Below are 27,146 nucleotides of genomic sequence, written 5' to 3' on the forward strand. Positions count from 1 at the left end.
AAAGACTGAAAGAAATATATCTCCCAATGTCCATTACAAAAGAAAGAATAAATAAGTTTTGGTATAGGTGCATGATAAAATATTATAAAATTTTTAAATGAGTGGACTTGAGTCATATAAGCCAACATGGATGAATCTTAATAAATATACCAAAACAAGCTAAACAAAATATTACATTATTTAGATACACATATGTATACATGTGCATGTGTGTGCATGATGAAATTAAGAAAAGGAGTGGTGATAAACACAAAAATGTGGGACAGTAGTTATCTCTGGCAGGGAGGCACAGGGTTAGGAGGAACAGGGAAAAAACAAGTAGATAGAGGTCAGTTACTGGTAGCATTCTACTTCCTGACAGGGCACGGGGTCTTTTGCTATTCATTATGTTATATAGTAATGAATAAACAAAACAAAAGATGTCCATGCCTGAGCCCATGACAACAGTGTGCCACAACTGAGAATTATGATTTATCCATTTCTTAATTTTGTTAGCAGATGAGATTATAAATGACTTTTTTCCCTTTATACATTTCTACAATTTCTAATTTCTATCATTAGCACTATACTTTAAATTTTTAAACAAATAAACAAATCTAGGAAGGCTGTAGATATAAAAATTCAAAAGACAAATTATACCTGAGGCTGGATGAGCTAGAATTACCAAATTTAAGTCAGGCAATTGAACCAAAGCTTGGGTTTAATTAACACTAACCTGCAAACAGTTAGTGGCTACATTATGTAGACCTGATTTTATTTTCTTAATCCTGATGATTCCAATTCTTCTCTGAGAAAGTGACCACACTGGGGTCTAACTATAAAGATCAAAAATGTTATATTTTCTTATAATTAATTATAATAGCTAGTATCAATTATTACTATGTGTCAAGTACTGTGTTAAGTGCTTTTCATCCATAGTCAGATTTAATGCTCACACTAAACATATGATAGTTACTAGTATTGTCAAAATTCAATAGGTGAGGAAACTGAGGCACAAAGAAGATAGGTGCCTTGCCCAAGATCACACGACCAGTAAATAAGGGAGCTCAAAATTTGAGCCTAGACTTAAAATGGATCAAGCCTCCTCCTGAGAACAACTAAAAAAATCTTATCAAACGCTGATCTCAATAAATATGTACATATAAAAGTGGAAGTGTAATAAGTCTGAGAGAGGGGCCTAGAGTTTGGTTCTCAGAACCATGTGTGAGGGTATATGTAGGCGCATGGCTTCCCAGGGCAAGGATCTGAAGATAGAAGTCGAAGTACAGACCTCAAGGATACCTAGAAGGCGGGCTAGCTCGGTCCCTTAAGCAGGGCTCTGAAGGCCACGACTACTTAGGTTTATAGCCAGGTTTCACCACATACTAGCTTTGTGACCTGAGAAAGTTACTGGAATTCTCTGTGTTTCATTTCCTACGATTGTAAAATTGTAAAACAGTTGTACCTACCTCACAGAGTCATTGTGTGTATTAAATGAATCAACCTATGTAAAGCACTTAGAACAATTCCTGGCACATAGTACTCATGAAATGTTAGCTATTATAATTCTAGTGTATATTTTCCCAGTACATAATCTTTTCTCTCTCTCTCATTGTACATTCACCGGTTGCTTTGAATTATCTGGGAAATGAGAGAAGTTATAAATAAATACAGAATGGAAAAATAACCTTTATAATATTAATAAATCTACTTTTATGATACTGAATAGAGGCTTAAAAATGCATAAGCTGGTTTTCTTTTGCAGTTGAAAGAACATAATTCTAGGGCCAGGAGATGTGAATTCAGGTCTTGGCTCTGTCGGTAACTCTACAACCTTGGATAAATCTCAACTCTATCAGCCTCTGTCTTCTTGCCTGACAGTGGACGTGATGATGCCAGGATCACCTCCCTGAATGCTTTATTCTGGCCTGTGTCAGCATGTTTGTGCTTTCATTCCATGATCCACACTTGGTGAGCAACTGCTCTGTACCAGACTCAGTGTTGGAGGTGGGACATGAAAAGTTTGGTACCTTGAGGAATTCAGGGCAGAGGAGCTGCAATCCTAAGTGAAGAGTGTGAGCCTGCACGAGCCCAGAAGGCTGGGGAAGGAATGAAAGCAGATATTCCAATTCAAATGATGATTTTCGAATTCTAGATAGTACACCAACCACACAAGGGGGAATAATAGCTGGCATTATCTTTGACATTCAGAAACAGGTCCTTTTTTTTTGATTTCCATCCTGAAACATATGCACATTTCCATGGGACTCTCCACCTATAACTGCCACCATCTGAAATATTTTGTTTTGCCTTTGTTTTGAAACCTTTAAGATTCCACAAAACTAACTCACTTTCTCAGGACAGAACATTTGTATTTGTTTGGCAGAAATTTTCCCACCGTTCATGTCCAACTATTAAGTTGGTTAGATAGAAATAATGATATTACTACTCTTTCGTGCTTATCACCCTTGACATTTTCCAAATAGTAACTTTGTTCATTGGCTGAAATCCTGTTTAATACTATCCAACGTCAAAGACAGGTTTGGTACACCAGTCTCCTTGGAGAAAAGGATGTGGGTCTCTAATTCAGTTACAGATGGAACTGAATTTGATAGCCCCAGACTATTTGCCAATAATAATTTTGTAACCACAAATAACCTGGCAACTCAGCATTTTAGTTTTGAGTCAGGTCAGGAAAAGATCTACTTTGGGTCTGATTAATTATTTGTTTGCACAGTTTTTCAGATGTTCATGTAGTGCCCATGTGCACGTCCATCCAGATCAGAAAAGCCCAGCAAGCTGACCAAAGCCACAGCTAGGTGTCAAAGTTTAAGGTTTGACCCCCCCAAACCCCAAATTCTATGCCTGTGGCATCTATATAAAGGAAGCAGACTCCAAAAACAAATAATAATCTAACGTTTTTTTGTTAACCTATCATCACAATATTTGATGTTGCTCAGAATGCACCAAATTTTTTTTAATTGTTCTTCTCAAAATGTAATAAAAAGAGAAGTACAAATGGCTGATAAACCACAAAAAGATGCCTGGCCTCATAATGATAAAAGAAATGAAAAATAAAATATATTTCTCCTATAGAATTGGTAATCTCTTGAAAATTGATTACCAATTGATTATCCATTACCAATTGATTACCAACCAACGTTGGCAAAGGTGGAGTAACAGGAACTCTCACTTAGCTATTAGGCCTTAAAATATTAGTACAATTTTTCCAGAAGGAAAAAAAACCTGATATTTTATGTATCCTTTGACCTTGATATTCTACTTTTAAGAAATTATCTTCAAAGGAAATAATTATGAACGCATGCAAAGATTTGCCTTCAAGGATAATTGCTGTATTGTTTTCAATAATGAACAGTTAAAAAAATTAAATGTCCAAAAATAGGGGATTGATTAAATAAAAGATGCTACATCCATACAATGATATAGCATATAACCATTAAATATGTTATAATATTTTGTGGCAAGAATATATTTATGATATATTAAGTAAAAGAGTCATCATCATTAGCAGCAGTTATCCCTAAATAAGAGATCTAATTTGATTTGTAAATTTAAAAAAATTTTTTGTTTTTCTGTATTTTCTATGGTGAATGCATTTACCACTTTAATAAAAATTATAAACTATAATATAATTTTTAAAAACATATGAAGTATATTGTAATGCTTCTTAAACTTGTATAAATTTCTAAATGTTATTAAAGCAAATAGATATTGGCATTCACCTTATAATCTCTGTGAGAGTAACTTTATTAAAATTTATACTTTACTAGTTTTTATCCATTTAGTGTCAAGTAATATAGAATGTAATATTTGTCGAAGACACTGTAAACACATAGACATTTTATATAATATAGTGGTTGTGCACTATTTCAGTGGATAGCTGAGATTTGCAAACTTGCACTCCTGTCCATGGGAAGCACATGGAAATAATAGGAAGAGCTGACAGATGTAGGTACTTTGTAGTCAAGTCCAAAATAATAGGGGTAGAAAACCAACACTCATTGGTATCCGGGGAGGCCTGCACTAAATTCCTGCCGCTGCCCCTCATAGGCTGTGTAACCTTGGCCAACTCACTTAACTCCAGCAAAATAGGGATAGGGCTTCCCTGGTGGCGCAGTGGTTGAGAATCCGCCTGCCGATGCAGGGGACGCGGGTTCGTGCCCCGGTCCGGGAAGATCCCACATGCCGCCGAGCGGCCGGGCCCGTGAGCCATGGGCGCTGAGCCTGCGCGTCCGGAGCCTGTGCTCTGCAACGGGAGAGGCCACAGCAGTGAGAGGCCCGCGTACCACAAAAAAAAAAAAAAAAAAAAAAATAGGGATAACAAGAACATGCAATATCTACCCCTTCCAGTGGTTGTGAGATTTAAATGAGAAAAGAGTGCTAAAAGTAGAATTTGCATTACACGTGTCAAATAAGTACTCAATAAACTTAAGCTATAATTCCCAGCCATAGGTGCGTCATGTGATTGGTACATCCGAAGCCCCTGCTGAGTCCTCTGTGGCTAAACCAGAGGAGGAATGACAAACAGCAAAATCAGTCAACAACCGCCCACTTCCTCCGTTGCTCAGGTTCCCCAGGGAATAAAAAAAAAGTGCAGTCCTTGGAAAGGAATTGAACGTGGAAATGCCCTTGCATTCCTACTTTGTGTGTGTGTGTGTGTGTGTGTGTGTGTGTGTGTGTGTGTGTGTGTGTGTGTTTGCCTTAATGGAATCCTTTTGTTTAAAAAAAAAAAAAGCAGTAGAAGAAGAGGCCCCATTCACCATAGTTAATATCGCCAAGCCTTGGGGAGTAATACACTCACTGCTTTGTGACCCAGAGCCCAGCAGGAGATAGGCTTCAAGGGGTCCTCTTTGAATTTCATGATTTTTTTTCTCTTTTTTAAGGTTGTTTAAATGTTACCAAACTCTTCAGTCCCTGGATAGATGAAAGTGGCCGAGTGAACGTTGCTGAAGCCAGGGGATGAGTGTCCCAACGCAAGGAAGGGCCTGATTTATTCAGAACCTGAGCATGGGGAACAGTGACCGCTTTATGTGGTAAAATAATTAACCTGCTAAAACCATGATCACTTACAGGAAAAATGTAAGAAAAGTTGACCGTAAACCAGGACAACGCTGGTGAATTCACTGTTGCCTTTGTGTCAAATCAGTAACTGAAAACTCTAGCTCCATGTTCTTAAAGTAAAACCCCTCAGTCCTGAGCAGGGCAGGGCAAAGAAAAAAAATGTTTGCTTCCTGAGAAACACAAAAGCTTATTTTTTCAGATCTTAAAAGAGATATAATTTAGAAAAGGGATAATCACAAGCAACACTTTCTGCTGAGAACAAAAATCAAAGCAAAAAAATATTTATGGACATTCCCAAGAAACCGCTATGGCAAATCTCACTGGAACTTTAATTCATGTGGAGGCTTTGAAACATCAGCACACAGCAGGAAATGAAAGGGCATTTGAAAAATAAAGGACAACTCCAGCTTCTCCTCTATCCATACCTCTATAAGTTGCAAAGAAAGTCCTTATTTTTAGCAAAATTGCTATCACATTTACAAACTGCAGTCTGGACATGTGTCCACAGCTTGGTGCCAACATGGCTCTATCACCGCGGATCCAAACCCACCAGAACATTTTGTTTTTCAGAAGCAGTTTTCCCTTAAAATACATTCACGTGGAGAGCAGGGAATGAGAACTGTCGTGGATAATGAGAAGTGGGGGCCTGAGGACAAGAGAAATCTGCTGGAGAGCTCAAGGAGTATACAGTGAAGAAAAGTTCTTTTTTAGCTCCCAGTGAATTCCTCAGCAATTAGTGGTTTGTCTTGAAATGATAGCAGTTGCAAGAACTGTGGCCAGAGACCCATGGCCTGCCTGCATCATGGGAATATCCCTGGCCTCTGAGACAAAAGAAGCTGCACAGAGTTATGGTGGTACAAAATATGTTTTTCAAAGCTTTATAGGCCCCTCTTTCAATAATATATGAAGCAAACAAACAAAGCTAAGCAAAGAAAAATGGCCCTTGATCAGGTTTTAACAGACATTTCAAAGTAGAGGAATGTGTTATTACTGTAAAGTATTGTTTATGAACAAAGAAATATGTTCCAGTGTGCCAAGCTACCCTCCAAGAAGCATCTTAAACTCTTGGAGGAATAAAGTCCAAGATAAATGGTTGTGGGATTTTGCAGGTAAGATGACTCTAACTTGCTAGCACTACTCAAAAAGATATAAAGTGCCATGAAGAACTTCCAAAATCATCAGAATTTGTTAAAGACAGTATACTATTTTAGTTTTACATTTTTTGCGTTATTGCTAAAGCAGCTCTGCCCCTCCCCCATCAAATGCCTGATTACAAAAGAAATGCATGCTTGTTGTAGATAACTGGAAAGCATGGGGAAATATCACCTATCATTCCACTGCCCACATGCTGATATGATTAGTATACTGGCATATTTTTTCTTGACTTTTCCCTACATGTATTTTTTTAAACTGGGTGAGATTACACTGTCTCTGTGTGTGTATGTGTGCACAGGTGTTTACACGTAGTGTATCATAGAATTATCCAAGGTCATGGAGCACACCTCACTATTGTCATTTTGCTTAACTGTTTCCTGTTATTGTACATTTTGCACATTCTTTTGTACATTTCTACACTCTTTGAGTGTCCTGTTGAATTTCAAGTAATGAGGAGCTTTTCTTGCTAAACCATGAAAGAATTGTACCTTATATATATTTGTACATATAAGTGTGTGTCTCAGTTTTGGGTGCTGACACAAAATATTTTGGTTTATCTTATATTTATTTTCTTTGATGCAGTTCCTCAAAAATTAAGGAGACCCATTTGTATCTAGATTATGTAAAAAATTCCTAAAATCACTAATAGAAGATAAATAACCCAATTTTTAAATGGGCAGAAGATCTGAATAGACATTTCATCAAAGAAAATATACCAGTGGCCAGTAAGCACATGACAAGATGCTCAACATCATTAGTCATCAGGGAAGTGCAAATCAAAACCACAAAGAGATTTAACTTTATACCTACTAGGATGGCAATTATCAAAAAGACAATAACCAGTATAGGGGAGGATGTGGAGAAATTGGAACCCACATACTGCTGGTGGGAATGTAATCTGATGTAGTCACTTTGGAAAACTTGGTGGCTCTTCAATGGTTAAACATAGAGTAACCATATGACCCAGCAATTCTACTCCTAGTTATACACTCAAGAGAAATGAAAACATATATTCACACAAAAACTTGTACACAGCAACACTATTTTTAACAGCCAGAGTAAAAACAACCTAAATGTTCAATAACTGATGAATGGGTAAACAAAATGTGAAATATCCATACAGCAGAATATTATTCAGCAATAAAAAGGAATGCAGTGCTGATATATACAACTATATGGATGAACCCTGAAAACATGATGCTAAGTGAAAGAAGCTAGTCACAAATGATTATTTATTTTATGATTCCATTTATATGAAATGTATAGACTAGGCAAAGCCATGGAGACACAAGTAGTTTAGTGGTTGCCCAGAGCTGAGAAGTTTGGGTTTTCTTTGTGGGGAGATGAAAATGTTCTGGAATAAGATAGTGGTGATGGTTGTACAATTCTGTAAATATATTAAAAACCATTGAATTGTACACTTTAAATAGGTGAACTATATGGTATGCAAATTATGTTTCAATAAAGCTGTTACTTAAAAAGAGTACTCAGAACATTGTGGGAAATGTTCAGACATTGGCTCATTTTTCATAGTTAAAATGTATCAATAAGGACCCACCATGTTCTTAGCAAGACAGTTTTCCTGGCTGCAAAGCACCGTTTGGTATCAAATTTCTTTAAATGTGTTTGAGATGTTCTTATAGCCACGGGAGATAATTACTAAAGCTTCTACTCAGAGGGTTGACTTATAAATGCCTGCCTTTTTAAGGACTGGGTTTACTATGCATCCTGAGTGAAAGTAAAGAATTATTTTTGAGAGAAATTAATCTAATTCACAGAGGGTTTACTTTAAGTTCAAAGTAAATGTGAACTTTCTGTATCCAGAAACTGGAATAAAATTTACATTTGCTATCATTTTGACAAAAACTCTACAAATCTCACATATAATGAGGTTATTTCCACTTCTAACCATTCTAAGAATAAATGTAGTTTAGCCAGTTTAACTTAGATGGCATTTGTGTATTTGTTTAGTTTTCACAGGTATTTTGGACAGCCCACAAATGACACCTATTTGCGTAGTCACACAGCGGGGACGTGGCCAGGGGAGGGGCCAGGTTGTATTAGAACATGACGGATCATAAATATTTCTGTGGTTATTTCTCAGAAAATATAATCTGCCTCTAGGGGTGACTTTTAAAGCTTATATTAGTCATTTTCACTTTTGCATGAATATATTTCAGATGCTTTCTGAGACAAGGTTTTCATAGGAGGGACAGAACCTGAGTACAAAGCCTTAAAGAAACTGGGAAGCGGGCAGAGAGGAAAGAAGGAAATGAGGTGCTTACAGAAGAAGAGACAGGGCTTCCCTGGTGCTGCAGTGGTTGAGAGTCCGCCTGCCGGTGCAGGGGACGTGGGTTCGTGCCCCAGTCCGGGAAGATCCCACATGCCGCGGAGCGGCTGGGCCCGTGAGCCATGGCCGCTGAGCCTGCGCGTCCGCGGCCTGTGCTCCGCAACGGGAGAGGCCACAACAGCGAGAGGCCCGCGTACTTCAAATAAGAAAAAAAGAAGTAGAGACATTTTACCTACCACCACTCTGACAGGTCAACCCACCTTGATTTGTAGCTTCAAGGCTGGCCACACCATTGAGCCAAATCCACAGAACCAAAAGCCGGCATCACAGACAACACGTCACAGGTGAACTCGTCTTTCTCTCAAACATGCCCCTCCTCTGCTGTTCCCTATATGACTAAATTGACAACCACTGAAATGGTTACTCAGAAGAAAAACTTGAGAATCATCCTTTATATGCTCCATCATCTTACACACCCAAGTAATTAGGGAACTCTGTCAGTTCTCTCAAATCTCACTTGACTCTGTCCCTTTCTCTCAGCTTCCTCAGCCATCACCACCTCTTGCCAGGATGACTGAGATAATCCTCCTAAGTGGGCCTCAGCCTTCAGATTTACCCGCTTTCAGATAGCCTCCACACAGTGTCCAAACGATGAAAAACACAAATTATGATTATGTGAAACTCTCATTGAAAACTCTTCACTGGCATCCCATGACCTTAATGTAAAAGCCAAATTGGTTGACACAGCCTCTGCCCAACTCTCCAGCCCCTTGTCTCACCTCTCTCTGGAGATCTTTTGGTTCCTTCAATGAGTCAGGCACTGGGTGCCTCACAGCCCATTCAGCCTGAAGAAGGTCTTCTTAGGAAGGCTATTTAACAAGAGGTTTCTCAGATGTTATAGATAAAGAATTATGAAATTTTATACCAATTTCTGTTCCACGTATAACAAATTGCATGTGAATACAGGTGCTCTGTACAATACCTATTTGCATGGTACAAATGGCTAACTAGGAAACACTAGTGAATTATTCATGTCTCTCCTATTTAGCAACACTACATTCTGTAATGCTGTAAATATTGCCATTTAGATGATTCAATCCTGAGTTTAATTGACTTTATGATACATTTTTAGTTTTTAATCAAGCATGTATAAATTAAAATGTAACCCAAACATTTCCTTAAATTATACAGATTCTAATCACTTTCTCTTGTTTTGTAAAATTTAATCCTGGAAAATTTAATTCAAATCTGTTGTGACAGAAAGGGCAAAGAAGGCATTTGAAGTTAGGTAAACTTGAACTCAAATCCCCACATACGGTAATTAGGTAACTGTGAACAACTGCTTAACCTTTTTTTTTTTTCTTTTTTGCCCCACCGTGCAGACTGTGGGATCTTAGTTCCCCGACTAGGAATTGAACCCTCGCCCCCTGCATTGGAAGTGCAGAGTCTCAACCACTGAACCGCCAGAGAAGTCCCTGCTTAACATTTTTGAGACTCAGTTTCCTCACCTAAAAAAATGAAGATAATACAGTCAACCCTCAGTATCCATGAAGGATTGGTTCTAGGAACCCTGAGAACAGCAAAATCTGCAGATGGCTGAGACCCTATAAAAAATGTCATATATGCATATAACCTATGCACAGCCTCCAGTATACTTTAAATCATCTCTAGATCACTTGTAATACCTAATACAATTGTCACAACACAAATTCAAATTCTGCTTTTGGGAAATTTCTGGATTTTTTTTTCAAATATTTTCCAACTGCTGTTGGTTGCATCCATGGATGCAGAACCAGTGGATACAGAGGGCAAACTGTATTCAATTTGCAGAGTTGTGAAGATTCAATGAAAACCGCATGAATAAAAGAGCCAAATATAATTCCTGATTCATAGTGGGGCTTAGTACACTGCATTCTTCCTCCTTTAATTTATATCTTACATATCCCTGAATAGACATACCCACAGGCGATATTTTTTATACAGACACACACACCCATTCTATAAACACGTACCATAAAGACCTTCCAAAATTAACCTGATAATTAGATACAATGTTGTGGGACTATTTGTGCATGTTGTTTGGGACACGGGGTCAAAGCCAAAGTAATTAAATCTCATACAAATTTAATGATATAAGTGGCCCCAGCCATTGGCCATTGTGATTATTCTATTTCTGGGAAGAAAGGAGACAGGTTTATTTGCAGTATCCCATGCTTAATCATTAGTATTAAATGAATTAGGACCAGAACTAATCAAAGAAGCAAACAGCTGATTACTGCTGTTTTGTCAAAGAAAGAAGTAATTGATGTTCCTGCAGGTTAAAGCAGCCAAAAAGGCCTCTAAATAAACGGCACAGCTCTTTTTCTCCCTTTATAACTTGTTTTCAATGGTCTTTAGTCTGTGATTACTTAAATATTCATTTATTTCAGAAGACTTTCTGTGCAAATCCCAATTAAAAAACCAATCACGTTCTTAATAAATTGGGCTAACAACACTTTCAAAGGAAGAAACAAATAAATCTCAATGTTTCATCTCTAAAATTTGATTTTGTATGACTATATAGGCAGTTAATTCAATTATAATCAGGAAAGCCTCATAAATTTATTCATGATGATTAATTTATAGGGGAAAATAAGTCTGTGATATGCCTTCTGTGACATGGGGAATCTATTGTTTTCTTTGTTCAATAATACTACCTTATAATTTTCTCCACATACATTTTGCATTCATTTGTTTACTATTCAGTATAACCAGAGTGACTCTACAACCTACAATTGTATCTTTAATTGGTGACCCACTTGCATTTTACCATCTGGCTAGAAATATTGGTATAATTAGTACATATCTTTCTTTTGGCCTTTCAAAAGGGGTATTACAATCACTAAATTTAAATTCCAGTGGTGAACCAAACAGGGCGGAATCCTTCCAACTAATTATAAAACAATCCCTTTTTTTGCTTATTCTGAAAGTTGACCACAGCATAGAGTTGGCATAGGACTTAAATGTGAGAGATTATTCATTTGATGCTGACTACACTTGCACCTACCTTTGTGCATTAGAGAGATTGTTGAACAGTTTCCTTAGTAATATATTTAGAGGAAAAGACTTAAACTATTTCAATGAGTTAGAAGACCTATTTGCTTTCTGTCAGTAAAACTTTTACTTTTCTATATAAGATAGGAAATTGTATGTGTGTGTGTGTGTGTGTGTGTGTGTGTAGTGAGGAAACAATGTATATGTGAAAATGTTGGAACTTCTCTATTCTTATAGGAAGGCTTTGATGAATAAGAAAGAATTCAGAAGATATGGAAAGACCCATGATGGTTAATTTCATGTGTCAATTTGACAGGGCTAAGGGATGCCCAGATAGCTAGTAAAACATTATTTCTGGGTGTGTCTATGAGGATGTTTTGGGAAGAGATTAGCATTTGAATTGGTAGATAGAGTAAAAATCACCCTTACCAATGCAGGTGAGCATCATCTAATCAGTCGAGGGCCTGAATAAAACAAAAAGGCAGAGGAAGGGATAGTTTGCTCTCTTTGCTTGAGCTGGGACATCCATCTTCTCGTGCCCTCAACATTGACCCTCCTTGTTTTCTGGGCTTCAGACTTGGACTGGGATTTATACTATCAGCTCCTCTGGTTTTCAGGCCTTCAGACGTGGACTGGAATTACACCATGAGCTTTCCTAGTTCTTCAGCTCACAGATGCAGATGGTGGAGGCACTCAGCATCCAAAATCACATGAGCCATTTTCTATAATAAGTCTCCTTTTATATATGTATCTGTATACTAATGGTTGTGTTTCTGGGGAGATAGCTAATATAAGGCCTTTGCCTTTAGGTGAGGAATATATTACAAAAGAGTTAAATTGATAGAGATGAAGGAGTAGTGAGAGTGCAGACTGCTGGTTCTGGAAGCCAAGCAAGGCATGGCCAGGCTAAGAGTCCTCAGCAGAAAGCCGAACTAATGACTTCCAATCAAGAAAACACCTTCAAGGTGTTGCCAAACCAAACTTGGGTCTGCTGGCCTGACGTACAGCAAAGCCAATCTATTGACACCAAATCGTGCTGAAGGAAAGTACAGTGTTTCTTGCAAGGAACCAAGCAAGGAGCACAGGCAGCTAACGCTCAAAAGATCCAAACTCCCCAATGGCTATTGAGGAAGAATTTTTAAAGAAAAAGTGAGGGAGACAGCTGTGGGGAACGTGATCAGCTCCTGTACAATTTTCTGATGGTGGGTGGTAAGGTAGCCAGATGAGGTCACAGGGGTTAACATTATCAATTTTCAGGCTCCAGCCAATTGGGGAGCTACATGCTTATCACCAGGTATGATAAGTTGGGGTTGGGGTATGGTTTCTGCAGAAAAACTGACTGCATTAGACTTTATCTTTGCCTTTGAGAGAGAACTGGGAGTCCTTGGGGCTGATTTATTAAGTTATGGTATTTTCTCTGCCTGACTGCCCTATCTTTGTTTCTGCACTCCTTAGCTTTGCCAGTCATCAAATGCTGGGGCTTGTTTCTTTCTCTCTCTACTCATGGATGGCCTGGGAAGCCACAATATATTTCCATAGTTTTTCTTCACTAATCACCAGTAAGCAAGGGCCACACTGGGGGTTCTGCCACCAGGAAGGCCTCTACATAACTCTACCTGGTTTCAAAGATACTGAGAATCAGAGTGTGTTGATTCAGAACCTAATGATGATTTCTAATAAAGGTGCAAACCTCACAGTGCTAAAAAGAGGGCTAGTGAAAATAGTCTTACTTGGATCAAGAATTAGGAACATGCCCTTTCAAATTCCTTCTCCAATATAAGAGCTGGTTCCCACAAAATAACTTGAATTCTATTCCTGGATAAGCCAGATCTTTAAAGATCTTTGGACTATATTGCTTTGGCATCTAGAACAATGTTTTCCAAGTAAGTGTCCATGGATAACTATCCAGAGAGATGTTAGCTTGGTCAAAGTAGTTATAAAACACGATACACATTAGGTTCCTCACTTGGAGGTTCCCTGTGTGAAGTCCCCAAGCAATCCTGCCGTAAAAATACATGTCTAACACTGTTGAACGTAATGTTTCTAAAACATAAATGGGTATATGTGCTTTCTTTCTCTGCCACACACCTAATAACATTATGAGAAACGTGAGTTTGGAAAACGTTGATGATTGTGTCAATTAAGATGCTTTTAGCTGCAAATAACAGAAAACCCGAAACAGAGTGGATTAAACAAATAGGACATTTTAAAAAATCACATACTGAAAAGTCAAGATGACTGCCGCCACTGCTTCAGTGGCTTCAGTGGGACAATAACATCAGGGCCAGCTTCTCCAGGATTCCCTTGTCAGTTCCTTCATAGTTACAAGACGGTGGAAACAGTACCCATTCCTTTGCGTATTTCATACACCAAGAGCAGAATTAAGTAGTTGTGACAAGGCACTGTCTGGCATACAAAGCTTTTAAAATATTTAGCAACTGGTTCTTTATAGAAAAAGTTTGCTGACACTTTTCTGGATGATCTAGACAATCTAGATATAAATGAAAGAATGTGTACCAGTAAGAATTGAGAGGAAATGACTCTAAAATATATAAAGAAATAACATTGATAGAAATTAATAATTAATAAACAGACGTACAATAAGGAAATAAAATTTTTAGAATGACTCCCAGAGATTTCCAGCTGTGAAGTATGGGTAAATAGTGCTGTGTTAACTAAGGGAGATAACATGAATCCAGGAAATTTGGGTGAGGAGGTAATAAAGAAAGGGAGAATATGATCATCATTTTACTTAGAGCTGTTCTACATTTGAGGATACTTATGTCCAATTAAAGATAATACATGTAACTTCACTGTCTAGGAGGAAAACAGGCTAAAGAGAAATATTGGGGAGTGAAAGAAAGATAGACAAGATGAAAAGGCAGAGGGCTATGTACCAGATGAAGGAACAAGATAAAACCCCAGAAAAACAACTAAATGAAGTGGAGATAGGCAACCTTCCAGAAAAAGAATTCAGAAAAATGACAGTGAAGATGATCCAGGACCTCGGAAAAAGAATGGAGGCAAAGATCGAGAGAATGCAAAAAATGTTTAACAAAGACCTAGAAGAGTTAAAGAACAAACAAACAGAGATGAACAACACAATAACTGAAATGAGAACTACACTAGAAGGAATCATAGCAGAATAACTGAGGCAGAAGAACGGATAAGTGACCTGGAAGTCAGATGGTGGAATTCACTGCTGTGGAACAGAATAAAAAAAAAAGAATGAAAAGAAATGAAGACAGCCTAAGAGACCTCTGGGACAACATTAAATGCAACAACATTCGCATTATAGGGGTCCCAGAAGGAGAAGAAAGAGAGAAAGGACCAGAGAAAATATTTGAAGAGATTATAGACAAAAACTTCCCTAACATGGGAAAGGAAATAGCCACCCAAGTACAGGAAGTGCAGAGAGTCCCATACAGGATAAACCCAAAGAGAAACATGATGAGACACACAGTAATTAAACTTGCAAAAATTAGAGACAAAGAAAAATTACTGAAAGCAGCAAGGGAAAAACGACAAATAACATACAAGGGAACTCCCATAAGGTTAACAGCTGATTTCTCAGCAGAAACATTACAAGCCAGAAGGAAGTAGCATGATATACTTAAAGTGATGAAAGGGAGGAACCTACAACCAAGATTACTCTACCCAGCAAGGATCTCATTCAGATTTGATGGAGAAATCAAAAGCTTTACAGACAAGCAAAAGCTAAGAGAATTCAGCACCACCAAACCAGCCCTACAACAAATGCTAAAGGAACTTCTCTAAGTGGGAAACACAAGAGAAGAAAAAGAAAACCTACAAAAAGAAACCCAGAACAATTAAGAAAATGGTCATAGGAACATACATATCGATAATTACCTCAAACGTGAATGGATTAAATGCTCCAACCAAGAGACACAGGATTGCTGTATGGATATAAAACCAAGACCCATCTATATGCTGTCTACAAGAGACCCACTTCAGACCTAGGGACACATACAGACTGAAAGTGAGGGAATGGGAAAAGATATTCCATGCAAATGGAAATCAAAAGAAAGCTGGAGTAGCAATACTCATATCAGATAAAACAGACCTTAAAATAAAGAATGTAACAAGAGACAAGGAAGGATACTACATAATGATCAAGGGATCAATCCAAGAAGAAGATATAACAATTATAAATATATATGCACCCAACATAGGAGCATCTCAATACATAAAGCAACTGCTAACAGCTATAAAAGAGGAAATCAACAGTAACACAATAATAGTGGGGGACTTCAACACCTCACTTACACCAATGGACAGATCATCCAAAAGGAAAATAAATAAGGAAACACAAGCTTTAAATGACACAACAGACCACATAGATTTAATTGATATTTATAGGACATTCCATCCAAAAACAGCAGATTACACTTTCTTCTCAAGTGTGCATGGAACATTGTCCAGGATACACCACATCTTGGGTCACAAATCAAGCCACAGTAAATTTAAGAAAATTGAAATCATATCAAGCATCTTTTCTGACCACAACTCTATGAGATTAGAAATGAATTACAGGGAAAAAAACATAAAAAACACAAACACATGGAGGCTAGACAAATGTTACTAAATAACCAAGAGATCACTGAAGAAATCAAAGAGGAAATCAAACAATACCTAGAGAAAAATGACAATGAAAACATGACGATCCAAAACAGAAAAACACTTATTGAAGAGACTGTGTTTTCTCCATGGTATATCCTTGCCTCCTTTGTCATAGATTAGTTGACCATAGGTGCATGGGTTTATCTCTGGGCTTTCTATCTTGTTCCATTGATCTATATTTCTGGTTTTGTGCCAGTACCATACCATCTAGTTTACTGTAGTTTTGTAGTATAGTCTGAAGTCAGGGAGTCTGATTCCTCCAGCTCCGTTTTTTTCCCTCAAGACTGCTTTAGCTATTCGGGGTCTTTTGTGTCTCCATACAAATTTTAAGATTTTTTGTTCTAGTTCTGTAAAAAATGCCATTGGTAGTTTGATAGGGATTGCATTGAAACTGTAATTGCTTTGGGTAGTATAGGGTAATATTTTCACAATATTGATTCTTCCAATCCAAAACCTATGGGATGCAGCAAAAGCAGTTCTAAGAGGGAAATTTATAACTATAAAAGCCTACCTCAAGAAAAAAGAAAAATCTCAAATAAACACTCTAACCTGACACCTAAAGTAACTAGAAAAAGAAGAAAAACAAAAACCCAATGTTAGCAGAAGGAAAGAAATCATAAAGATCAGAGCAAAAATAAATGAAATCGAGTTTCACTGGTAGCGCAGTGGTTGAGAGTCTGCCTGCTGATGCAGGGGACACGGGTTCGTGCCCCGATCCGGGAAGATCCCACATGCCACGGAGCGGCTGGGCCCATGAGCCATGGCCTCGGAGCCTGTGTTCTGCAACGGGAGAGGCCACAACAGTGAGAGGCCCGTGTAACGCAATAAAAACAAAAACAAAATACTAAAAATAGAATTACCGTATGATCCAGCAATCCCACTACTGGGCATACACCCATAGAAAACCATAATTCAAAAAGACACATGCATCCCAATGTTCACTGAAGCACTGTTTACAATAGTCAGGTCATGGAAGCAACCTAAATGCCCATCAACAGACGAATGGATAAAGAAGATGTTGTACATATATACAATGGAATATTACTCAGCCATAAAAAGGAACGAAATTGGATCATTTGTAGAGATGTGGATGGATCTAGAGACTGTCCTACAGAGTGAAGTAAGTCAGAAAGAGAAAAACAAATATCGTATATTACCACATATATGTGGAACCTAGAAAAATGGTACAGGAACCAGTTTGCAGGGCAGAAATTGAGACACAGATGTAGAGAACAAATGTATGGACACCAAGGCAGGGGGAAAGCCACGAGGGGGTGGGGATGGTGGTGTGATGAATTGGGAGATTGGAATTGACATGTGTACACTGATGTGGATAAAATTGATGACTAATAAAGACCTTGCTGTATAAAAAGATAAATAAAATTAAATTTTTAAAAAAAAGAAATAAAATTGGGGAGTGCCTATGTGCCAGAAAAATAAGATATGGAACCTGAAAGAAAAGTGCTCACAATTGAGAAAAAGTTCCAACTTTTTATCAATGTCTCCTTCCTACAAATTCAATTGTCAAGTCTGCACACCATTTCTCTCTTCTCACACTTCATGCTTCTTACATGGTGATTTTATTCATTTTTATGCAATACACAGTGCACTGCCATACACTGACATTTTCTAAAAGCATCTATTATTACTTACAAGAAGTGAACAGACCTTCCTGTTTCCAAATTTGTGTTTCTTCCAGCAGAAAGGATCTAATAAACATACCTGTATTGGAAAGGGAGTTCAAAGATGATGTGTGTCAAAGGCTAGAGAGCCTCCAGGCAAGGAGGTAACAAACTTAGAAATACTTTAAAACAGAGACAATCACAAATGTAAAAAAGTGCTTTTTAATCCTTAACCAAAAGGATCATTAAGTAGATGTAATTTGTTTTTTTACTAGAGTATTCATAACAATGTAGGTCAATATGCCTTAAGCAACATGATTATTAAATAAAAGTTAAGATGGACAGCAGTTGTAATTTGTGTGAAATTTATACTTGAGTTTAAAGTTCTTTAAACTTTCATAAAATTATAAACTGATAATAATTCCCCAAATTGGAAGTCAGATAACTTAATTTTAATACAATATGAAATTAAAGTACACTTGTTTACACAACAATGAATAAGGACAAGTTTCCAAGTCAGATGTCAAACTGAAAATTCAAAAATAAACAGAGGAAATGTAAACAGTTATAAAATACCAACAGTTATAAATGTTGCTTAAAGCAAGGCTATTCAAAATATGGTCTATGAACGATTCGTGACTCATCCAAAATGAAAGAAAGAACTTGTGCCAGAATGAAAATCTATTATGTTACTAATTGGCTGACTTTTTTTTATAACAAGACTTTCTTGATAAAGGAAACAATGTGTTGATTTATATTCTGGCACAGTTGCCTCATCTCATTACAGACTGGAGAACAGGTACTGCTTACTTCTTTAAAGTGTCATTATAATTTTACTGCTTAGAGTTAGGTTAACTTTACTGTGGGGGGAAAAAGTTAAAATGACACTTATGATTGTCACCTATACCTCATCTTTTTAATCCCATCTATCCAGGGCTCCTATCCAAAAAGCAAATTAAACTTCATAAACTCACCACAATTTAACATTAATCTTCAGATGTGTTACTGATATCTATTCACCTCTTGTTTTCAATCTTGGGAGGAAAAAAATAAGAATTGAGTTATTTGTTAATAAGTTCTCTTTAAAAATTGGTTTATTTTCATATTTCAATCAGAGAAAATATTTAAATTCACTTTTATGAAAAAACTGAATTTTTATACTGTTTGCAAAACCTACTACTTGCTATTTTACAATAAAAATTCGTAGGAAAAAAGGTATGGAAATTTACAACCCTGTGTATTCTATTAACTAAGGGGAAGGAGATAAACTAAAGATTTCTCAGAATAAAAGAAATCTCGTATAAAATATTTTTTTAAGAAACAGTTTATAATTCAATATTCGAACATTTCTTGATTTTTGCTTTTTAGTATGGCACAATTCCTCTGGAAAGTTAAAAATATGGTCTTTTGTCAAAATAATAATTTCCTCTTTCTCCAATGACTTACTTACTAAGCTTTACCTGCATTAGCTTAATACTGAAGGCAAATAAATGGGCAACAACAATTTAGAAAAAACTCAGTTTTAGATACACGAAAGCCCAATTTAGCTTCCGCAATGACTAGTTTATTGAACCGATAAACTACTTCTTAAAGAAGTTAAATGTATATTTACATGTCTTAAGATGAGCTCCTTTGGCACCTGAGTTCAGTACAATATACTAGAGGGAAGAATCTCTAGGAGAAAGTTGTCTAAGGACTATATTTCATCTATCTATACATATATACATACACCTATATAAATACATATACACATGTGCGCACACACACACACACGAGCAGAAATAAGTTTTCCTTTAAGAAATGCTGAGGGGCTTCCCTGGTGGCGCAGTGGTTGAGAATCTGCCTGCCGATGCAGGGGACACGGGTTCGTGCCCCGGTCCGGGAAAAAAAAAAAAAAAAAAGAAATGCTGAGGATGTAAAAGGAATTCATTTACCCAAATAAAGTGATCTGATGGTTATTAAAAACAGTTTTAAGTTATTTGGAGTCTTACCAAGTTTCAAGAAGTCAAAGGTTTTAGAGTAATATATAATTCAAACGGAAAAAACTCAAGGATTTCTTTTGACAAAACCTAATATGTTTTGATACAGTAACATGGTCATGAAGTTACAGTTATCTTAACATAGTAACATAACAGAGTTTTTAATAGTCTCCAGGTGGAAAGTCATCAAAGATTACCCAAAAAGGAGTCAATCTTCCCCGCCCCCTGCCAATTAGGACCAAACATAGTCACCGGCCACCCATCAAACATTCTGCTGTCCCTGGACTACTGGCCCCAGCAAAAGACCATTAAATGCCACTCTGCAGATCTCCTGCTAAGTCTTCTCACTCACTAGGAATTTTACACAACAACTTTAGAAGAGCTTGATGTCATCCTGCTTTATAAGCATGTCCACCTTGCTACTGCTGACTCTGGCACTGTGTAAATAGTACTACTGGTGCCATGGTATTTTTTATGCATACTTTTATAACTCTGAATGACTGGCTTCTATTCTAAGACTTAGAAGATACCTAAAATTCTGTAAGCTGCGTAAGTCTGTCAGCACTTTCTTCTACATTCAATTAATAAATATGTTTGGTTGACTGAAAACAGAGCATACTCAGTTTTACCTAAGCATCTTCTACTCTAGAGATTCTGGAGGATGAAAATCCTCTACACCTCTGTACCCTGTATTCTCCATCTTTTACACCTTGTTAAATCTGACGTATGTTGAGAATGGGCAAAAGACATTTGAGTTAAAAATGATGCCATGCTGCTCTTTCCTCTGCTTCAACTTGTATAGAATATCCCTAATCTAGTTTCTAACCCACTCTCTGCTCTGGTTAAAGGACCTGTCTCATATAGCAGACCATATGTAATGGAAATCTTATGCAGTTTCAAAATATCCATGATTGAAAAACATTTTCAAGTGTAAAATATCTCTTGAGCATCTATAAAATAGTGTATATTCTTATTTAAACTTGACACTGTTATCCTAAACAAAATGTTGTCAATAGAGGCATGGTATAGAACTTACCTTGGAGAATCTATTAAATTCAAATGTCTTCATTTTGCTCTGTTTACATCAACCATAATATAACCCAAGTTACTTTTCCTGATATGTAAAACATTTTATAAATCCATTTGAACTTGAATTCTTTCATTAACATGTAAACTCACATGTACAATTTTATTTTTTGTCACATATTTAAATATTTTCTTTGAGAGCTGATATCTCAGTACAGGAAATGAAATTATGCTAGTAACTAGTAATTTAGCATTAAAACACTTCCCTAAATTCTTCTATGCTAAAGTGCATTTACAATATAAACATGCCATATATGAAGCTATAAACATGCCATATATGAAGCTATAAACCACAATCTCACACTGAAGTGGATTTCAAATTCGACATTCAGTTCAAATGAGTAAAAGAGAAAAGTGCTAACAGAGCAAATCTGAAACAAGTTCATGGGGATTGGGCAATGAGTCATCAAAGCGGAACCTTTTGGACACCATGCTGCTATCCTCTGGGATATTCTCTTTGTCTTCTCGGTCGCTGCAGGTTCCATTACAAGAGGGTTTAGAAGTCTTGTCTTCAGAGGACCTTATTGTATGATCCTGACTTTGAGAGGAACTGGAAGTTTCTTCAGGGTGAAACAAGTTTCCAAAGTCCCACTGCTGTAGCCAAGAATGAGAAAGGCAGATTTCGGCTGTTGGTCTTTTCCTTTGAATGAAAGCACCAAAGGAAAATTGAGAACCAAAAATCAGGTTGGAAATGTCTGCAGTTCAATATATTATAGACTTATTTTTTATTTATTGTGAAAATAACACATACTCATAGTACAGAAGGGAATAATAATAGGAAAAGTGGAGTACCTAGAGTTTAATTCTGACATGTGCTGAAAATTCAATTTATCATAGAGCTTATGGATGAGACTATCTAGTCAAAAAACTGGGAACATATTTTAGGCTCACAAATAAAAATTAGTAAAATTATAAAGACTCCTGGGTTTACAAACCCTTTGAAGGAAAATATATGTAATTTATAATCTCTATTATTATTTTGTGTTCTTAAAAAGCAGTTAACTGTTAAATCTTGAAAACCAAGGCTATTCTTCAATGATGTTTATTCAACATTTTTACTTTTTAAATTTTGTTTTTGCTTGCAAAAGCAATATGGTCAAATATCACAATATTTCAAAAGGAAGGAAAACACCTATTTATACTCAACTCCAACCTTAACACACCCACCATTACTATCAGAATGTAGGTTTCCTTAGTCTTTGATTTTATTGTTCATTTTTTTCTGATAATAAAAATTAAGGTGCTCATTATAGAAATTTTAGAATCTAGATGAAAAAATATTTAGGAAAATAAAAACTGTTTATAACCAGAAACAAACAGTATTATTGCTATTTCTAATAAAAAACCATTCATGTTCAAAACAGAGCCAGTGAGAGTTTGTTCAGACTTGTGTTAAGCCAATAAAATAATTAACAAACCTCTGAGGGATTTTTCTTAAACAGATAAGGAAACTGAGTCCTCCAGAAGGTTAAGTAGTTGTTGGAGATAAAAGACCTGACAAGCAACACAACCAGGATCCCAGCCCAAGGCACTATATCACAGCTTCTGCATTATGTACAGCCAGGCTGTTTTAAAGTAAATAGGAGATTGGGATTGACATATATATACTAATATGTATAAAATGGATAACTAATAAGAACCTACTGTATAAAAAAATAAATACAATAAAATTCAAATTAATAAATAAAGTAAATAGGGCTGATCCAGGTAAAGAAAAGGGAGGTCAGCTTTTTCTTTTCCTGCTTTGAAGTTGCCAATGAATGAGGTAAGAGTCTTAAGACATAGTTTCATGTCCCTTCTTTAGTAGGCAGTCAAAGAGCATCTGCTCCTTAAAAATTTGACAATCAGTAATTTGGACTTGTTATACAAGTGTAGTTATTTAACTATAACAAAGTCTTATCTTAAGCAGCCATGTGTATTGTAAACCTTATACTTCTAACTATTTTAGGGAATTTCAGGGATTAGTAGCAGGTTGAGAGAGAAATAACCCTAATCTTCTCTTCAGTTCAAGACTTCCTGTTACATATTTTGTATTGTCTATGTTTGAACTTACGGATTGTTATTTAATGATCTCTCATACCACCTCTCTCCCCATTTTACCTGAAACTTGAGAGCATACATCTAATACTTTTATACTGTTTTAGAGTATATCTTTCTTAATAGTCATATATAATTCATTTTATAATAGTATTTAAACAAATTAATGTTATTACTTACTCTGGATTTTTTACTAAAAGGCTCTGGATGAAGTCTGTGGCCAGCTGTGAAACTGATGAAAAAGTTTCTTCTGAATAATCTACATTAACTTGGGAAATATTGAGGTATGTTTCTTGATTATCTTCTCCCACAAATGGGGATGTATGAGTTAACAACATATATGTTATTATACCAACGTTCCTGAAAAAACAAATAAGGGAGAAGATGGGAACTTAAAATGTGTGCTAATCTTAAAACATCTATATAAAGTCAAATTGCTTCTCAACATATCCCTGTCCTCAAAACTTGTACAGTTAAACTACAGATTTTAAATTGCTTTTCAAAGTTCCTACAGTATACTACTAAAACTGAAATAATTATGTTATCTCAAAGTTTGCCTCACAGAAAAATAATATGAGGGAATGTATATGTGTGTTATATAATTATAAATATGATGTATTAAATATATATCATTATATCTACAATCTGCCCTTCACACAGATACCTGTTATCAAGTGCACAAAGCTGCCCTGAGCAGCATCTCCCAAATGGTGTCCAATGACACAGTAATGGTCTGTGAAACATAAACAGGATACCATGCAAACAGAGTCTGCAGGTTTGGTAAAGCACAATACTGGGCAGGCAGATTTTTTTTTAATTGCAAAACATTTAGAACTGTAAATATATTAATGACAACTCCTGTGTTCAGGAACCAGAAAAAGACAATACATATAGCACCTATTTCACCCAATTATTTAGCCACAGGACCCTTTTTTCTTGGCAAATCCATTACTAGTCCCAAACATGGAACACAGGGAATAAGTCTAAACTCTTCTACTTGGCCTTACGGAGTCAGTCTTCCACTGCGGTCCCAACTAAAGTTCCAGTATCAATGCCAGTTCTACTCTATGACATTCTCTCTGTGTCAGCCACACAAACTCACAATACCTGAGAAATATAGTCTCATAAAACTAAACTTTTGCATGGCTCTGACCTCATTTTTCTGCTGAGCAAATACTTTCCCTAGTTCTCCTAGACCTAGACCAGATGTCTCCCATCTGGTGCTTGTCTGCTAATTCCTCCATGCTTAGTAAATAGCATTTTATCTTTTTTATAGAACACGTAACACGGTACTGTGGCTATTTTGTTTTTTTACCAGAAGGAGTCTTCCTCCAGGAAAGGGATTTTCCAATTTATTACTGCACCTTCGGCTCGCAGCCAGAGTGTGATTAAAAAGAATGAACAGGTAAATGTTTTACTGTGGCATAATAACGATACTTGAATAAAATCTTTTAAAGAAAGCTTTATTATTTACTTTTGGAACCAAAGAACCCTAGAATATATACTAACCAGCTTTTAATAAAGGCATTCAAGTGATTAACAAAATCTTACCACATGTCTGTTGCTGTGGTAATAGGATCATAGTTCAGGATTTCTGGAGCTGAAAGAGAAAATAAAATTCAAATTCAATACTGACAAATTTTAAAATGTGAAAATTACTTTATATTAAACTGGATTTAATTGTAAAGAACTACCAATATGATCAGTAGAAATTTAGCATAGTATTAATTATCCTGTGATTAGACATTTAAGCATATCTAATGTTGAGAAAATTATAGAACCAGATGGTTCAAAAGCACCAATTATATTCTTGAAGTAACCAGTAGCTATGTAGTATTTTTTTTAACCACTGAGATTAATCTCAGAAAAAACAATTATGAAGAAGTAAAATGTTAGAAGCTAGAATCTTTTTACAGTTTTAGTTTTATCACTCTGTTAGGAATTAGTTTGAGTTATTTTATTAGACTGATTTAAGTTTTTCTTCTCAGGGTAAATAGAATCATATGCATTTACAATGACACTATGAGCAAATTAAGCTTCATGGAAGTGCTTTAGATTTTCACGTAGATTAAATATACCCTTAAATTATAGAAAACCTAGTTTCCTAAGCAATTAATTTTCCACTGTCTCCTCCCCTGCCAAAAAAATTTTTTAAAAGGTGCAACATAAATTCTCTATACTTTCTAAACATTACCATAAATTTCAAATTAATAGAGTCCAAACTAGGATCTATGATTGAATCACTTTTTTGTTTCACAGTATGGTTTCATAATTTTTCCAAAGAGAGATTGTTTCTTAAAGCCTAACGATTTTGTTAAAGCCTTTGAGTCACATATGTTGTCAGCCTCCATTGCACCACCTACCAACCTTTTCACACACTTCTGTGAGCTGTTTTATCTACAATTACAATCATTATTCTAGGACACGGTAGCCTCTATTAGCATTCAAAAGTTAGTAATTTGCTTTGCTTTTCATTTTGGGAAAGTCAGCTGCCTAGCTGAGTAGCACTTGTTCTGTTTACTTGTATCTTTTCAATGCCTTCATGGGACTATCAATATGAGCAACAACAAAAAAGTGTAAAAAACTTGTTACTATAAATTAAAATACTTTATATCGTATATCGTATAAATACGATATAAATACGATACGTATTTATACGTATTGTATAAATACGATATCGTATCGTATGTACTGCTTCATACGAGTTAAAAAATCTTTCATCTGCATGGTCTTATTTGTTGATTTAGTACAATATTCCTAGATTATCTAATTATAGGTTCTTTTTGACACCCCTATCAAACAGGCTTCAAATGCAGTAACATTTGCTTCTGTTTTCCTCTTTTTCCATTTTTTCCTGCTCCCTAACTTCCCTTTTACCTATTTTTCTCTATGTACAAAGCTTTTACACACAAACATTAAACTTTTAACTTATATGTCCAATGTCCTGTAAATTGTTGTGCATGTCTCAATTCGCTACAGTTCATTTAAATGTGTCATAAGCAAATGTCAATGCACTAAAATATTTGAACCAAATATATCCTGGAATAATATGCCCTAAAATATAGTTCTATACAGATATCATTTAGTTAATACATTTCAAAATGGTATAGAAAGTAAAAGGAAATTCTTACCCAAGTATTCTGGTGTTCCCATGATTTCCCGAAGTTCACATGCATTCCCTATTTTTCGAGACATTCCAAAATCTACAATTTTTATGTCCCCAAGAGGGTATATGCTGCTCAGTAATATATTCTGTGGCTAACAAAGCACAACAAGACAATGATAAGTAATACAAAACAATAAAAGAATACTAATCTCAGATCAGAGGTAAATTAAGTGGAACTTACAGTTTAGCTATTAAACATTTTATTGAGTCATCCATCGAACATTTACTGAACTACTATTTAGGAGAAGCTATATATTCAATGATAAATAAAGTAAAAAATATACTTCAAGAGGCTTCTTGGTTTGAATAAAAAAGATGGGTACATAGATAGATTAATTGATTATGAGATATAGAATACTCAGTAGTAAAGACTACTTAATTTTGCCCATTAGAAAGTCCAAGAAAGATTTGCAGTAGAGATTATGCTTAAGCTGAACCTTAAAGGATAAACAGAAGTATGCCAGTTAGAAAAGTGTTCTGGGGAATAGCATGACAGAAGGCATGAAGGAATAAAAGTGCATATATTTCCAGGAACATAATGGTTCAATACACTGTGATGGTTCTGGGTCTGACCATTCCCAGGTTTCTACCTGAGATAGAAAGAGGCGTGGTGGGGTAAATGAAAGGGAGATTGTCCAGGAAAAGAAGAGTCCAATGTTCAAACAATAAGAAACAGTTTGATCCAGATTTTAAGGTCCTTGTATGGCTTCAGAGGAAGGATAAGGAGAAAGGATAGTAACATGAGAGGCTGAAGTGGTATCTCAGGGATTGGGAAGGGGCCTGAATGGTCTGGGGGCACAGGGAAAGGAGAAGCCAAAAGACTGAAAGCCTCAAGGGAAAGATGAATGAGTATAATGGGAGCAAAGGAATGAGGACTAGTAGGTTACCTTCAAGATGGAGATCAAAATTAAGTATTTTAGAGATAGACAGTTTTGTAAGATAGAAAGGTCCAGGATGTGGCAGTAAGAGTGGGATGGAGTGACATGATGGTAGGATTAGAACATACAGTAATGATGGTTTTTAAGAGCCCAGTGATTAATCTGAGCTGCTCACACACGCAGTCTTCTCTCTGCCAA

The 27,146-nt window shown here is 36.2% G+C and overlaps 1 protein-coding gene across 1 annotated transcript in view; it reads right to left on the reverse strand.

Moving 5' to 3' along the window:
- Positions 1-18,007: 18,007 nt before the first annotated feature.
- Positions 18,008-27,146, reverse strand: part of STK17B (serine/threonine kinase 17b) — a 32,222-nt gene continuing 23,083 nt past the window's right edge. The window contains exons 5-8 of the mRNA XM_059053082.2: positions 26,036-26,162; positions 24,456-24,504; positions 23,085-23,264; positions 18,008-21,507 (exon numbers count right to left, since the gene is read on the reverse strand). Coding sequence (XP_058909065.1) covers positions 21,225-21,507; positions 23,085-23,264; positions 24,456-24,504; positions 26,036-26,162 — 639 coding nt within the window. The 3' untranslated portion in view covers positions 18,008-21,224. The remainder of the gene's footprint in view (positions 21,508-23,084; positions 23,265-24,455; positions 24,505-26,035; positions 26,163-27,146) is intronic.

This window comes from Kogia breviceps, chromosome 2, assembly GCF_026419965.1.
Source record: "Kogia breviceps isolate mKogBre1 chromosome 2, mKogBre1 haplotype 1, whole genome shotgun sequence".
In the NCBI taxonomy this organism is placed as follows: Eukaryota; Metazoa; Chordata; class Mammalia; order Artiodactyla; family Physeteridae; genus Kogia; species Kogia breviceps.